General features: G+C 46.3%; 1 protein-coding gene across 1 annotated transcript; it reads left to right on the top strand.

Moving 5' to 3' along the window:
- Positions 1-655: 655 nt before the first annotated feature.
- LOC123965064 (integrin alpha-V-like) lies at positions 656-1520 on the top strand (the record flags this gene model as incomplete). The annotated part of the gene is made up of 3 exons (XM_046041645.1): positions 656-803; positions 914-1011; positions 1427-1520. Coding segments are annotated over 3 exons (340 nt in total), but the record flags the coding sequence as incomplete, so codon positions are not given.
- Positions 1521-2066: the final 546 nt, after the last annotated feature.

The raw sequence follows: 2066 nt of genomic DNA, 5'->3' as shown, positions 1-2066 counted from the left end.
CTTTCCGATTCTCTTGTAGCCCATCCCAGCCTTGTGCAGATCAACAATCTTGTCCCTGATGTCCGTAGAAAGCTCTTTGGTCTTGCCCATGGTGGTGATGTTGGATGCTGGTTGTTTGGGTGTTGACAGGTGTCTTTTATACAGGTAACGAGGTGAGGCAGGTGTATTTGATGTAGATAATTGGTTGGGATTGGGGCTGTGTCTTAAAGAAAGACTAACTGGCTTGTAGGAGCCAGAATACTTGCTGTTTGGTAGGGGGTCATATACTTGTTTTTCCTCATCAGATGGTTATCAATTTTAATAAATTCATATGATGTGATTTTCTGGAATTTTCTTTAGGATTCTGTCTTTCACTGTTAGAATGTACATATGATTAAAATTGTAGATTGTTGCATTCTTTGTAAGTGGGCAAACCTGCAAAATCAGCAAGGGGTCAAATACTTATTTCCCCCACTGTAGCATGTGATTATTAACAGTTCACCAAATAATAATATGCGCCACAATGGCTCTTGGAGAATGGAGAATTCAGAGGGTGGTTATTTCCCTCAGTAATGAGGGCGCTCAGATAAGATGGAAGCTTCCTACCTGTTGACACTGGACATCACTGTCACTGGAATCATACCCAGAATGCAGCAGGCAGCCTCTGTAACTTGTAAATGCGTGGGGTCTCCAGGTGTCGGTGTACCTGGGCCGTGGTGGATTTTCCTTCCAGCCTCCTCAGCTGCTCACAGGGTCCGAGGTTTACGCCAGGTACGGCTCTGCCATCACAGCGCTGGGAGACCTGGATAAGGACGGCTACAACGGTAAGAGAGGGACCACACACTCAGATCATCCGGACCAGGTCCAGAACCTGACCTGGATAATTCCTGCTTCGCCTCACGTCTCTTCCTGTCTCCCTCCTTCACCCCTCCAGATGTGGCCATCTCTGCTCCTTATGGAGGCACCGGCCATCTGGGCGTGGTCTACATCCACAACGGCCGCGCTCGAGGGCCCGACCCCACACCTTCCCAGGTAACCATCAGTTCCAGGTGTGTTTATTAGTCACATTATCAGCGTAGCTCCACCATTGGTCCAGACCAAGCAGGAACCTCCAGGTCTGAAAAGTGAAGCCTTAAACCTGCGTCCTCTCCAGCAGCCAGCAGGGGGCGACTCGCAGGCTGCAGAAAGAAGTGTGATTGTATAGAAGTCTGTGAGAAAATGAGGCTTGCAGACAGCAGGTTGACCGCCATGAAGGCGTTCATGTTCCTCAGAGGATAAATCTTAATGATGTTTTCCACCACAGGGTCTCCTCAGTAGCTGTTGGAGCTCACAATCGCATCACATGATCGTCCTCTGTTTGTCCGGTTGTTATGTTGCTGCTTCAAAACGAAACACACACGTTTTGTTTTCATGCTGTGTTGATTCTTACCTGTGTCTCGTCTCTCAGGTCCTGCGGGGCAAGTGGGCATCCTCCTACATGCCTGCTAGCTTTGGATACTCCATTACTGGAAACACTGACATAGACCAGAACGGATATCCAGGTACACACACACACAGAGTTAAACTTTATATATGTACAGTATCTCACAAACGTGAGTACAACCCTCACATCTTTGTAAATATTTGATTTATATCTGAAGAAATGACCCTTTGCTCCAGTGTAAAGTAGTGAGCGTGCTGCTTGTATAACAGTGTAAAGTAGTGAGCGTGCAGCTTGTATAACAGTGTAAAGTAGTGAGCGTACAGCTTGTATAACAGCGTAAAGTAGGGAGCGTACAGCTTGTATAACAGTGTAAAGTAGTGAGCGTGCAGCTTGTATAACAGTGTAAAGTAGTGAGCGTACAGCTTGTATAACAGTGTAAAGTAGGGAGCGTACAGCTTGTATAACAGTGTAAAGTAGTGAGCGTGCAGCTTGTATAACAGTGTAAAGTAGTGAGTGTGCAGCTTGTATAACAGTGTAAAGTAGTGAGCGTGCAGCTTGTATAACAGTGTAAAGTAGTGAGCGTGCAGCTTGTATAACAGTGTAAAGTAGTGAGTGTGCAGCTTGTATAACAGTGTAAAGTAGTGAGCGTGCAGCTTGTATAACA

The sequence above is a fragment of the Micropterus dolomieu genome, unplaced genomic scaffold, assembly GCF_021292245.1.
Source record: "Micropterus dolomieu isolate WLL.071019.BEF.003 ecotype Adirondacks unplaced genomic scaffold, ASM2129224v1 contig_8416, whole genome shotgun sequence".
Lineage (NCBI taxonomy): Eukaryota > Metazoa > Chordata > Actinopteri > Centrarchiformes > Centrarchidae > Micropterus > Micropterus dolomieu.
The sequence above is the reverse complement of the archived record's forward strand: the minus strand, read 5'-3'. Positions and strand labels throughout refer to the sequence as shown.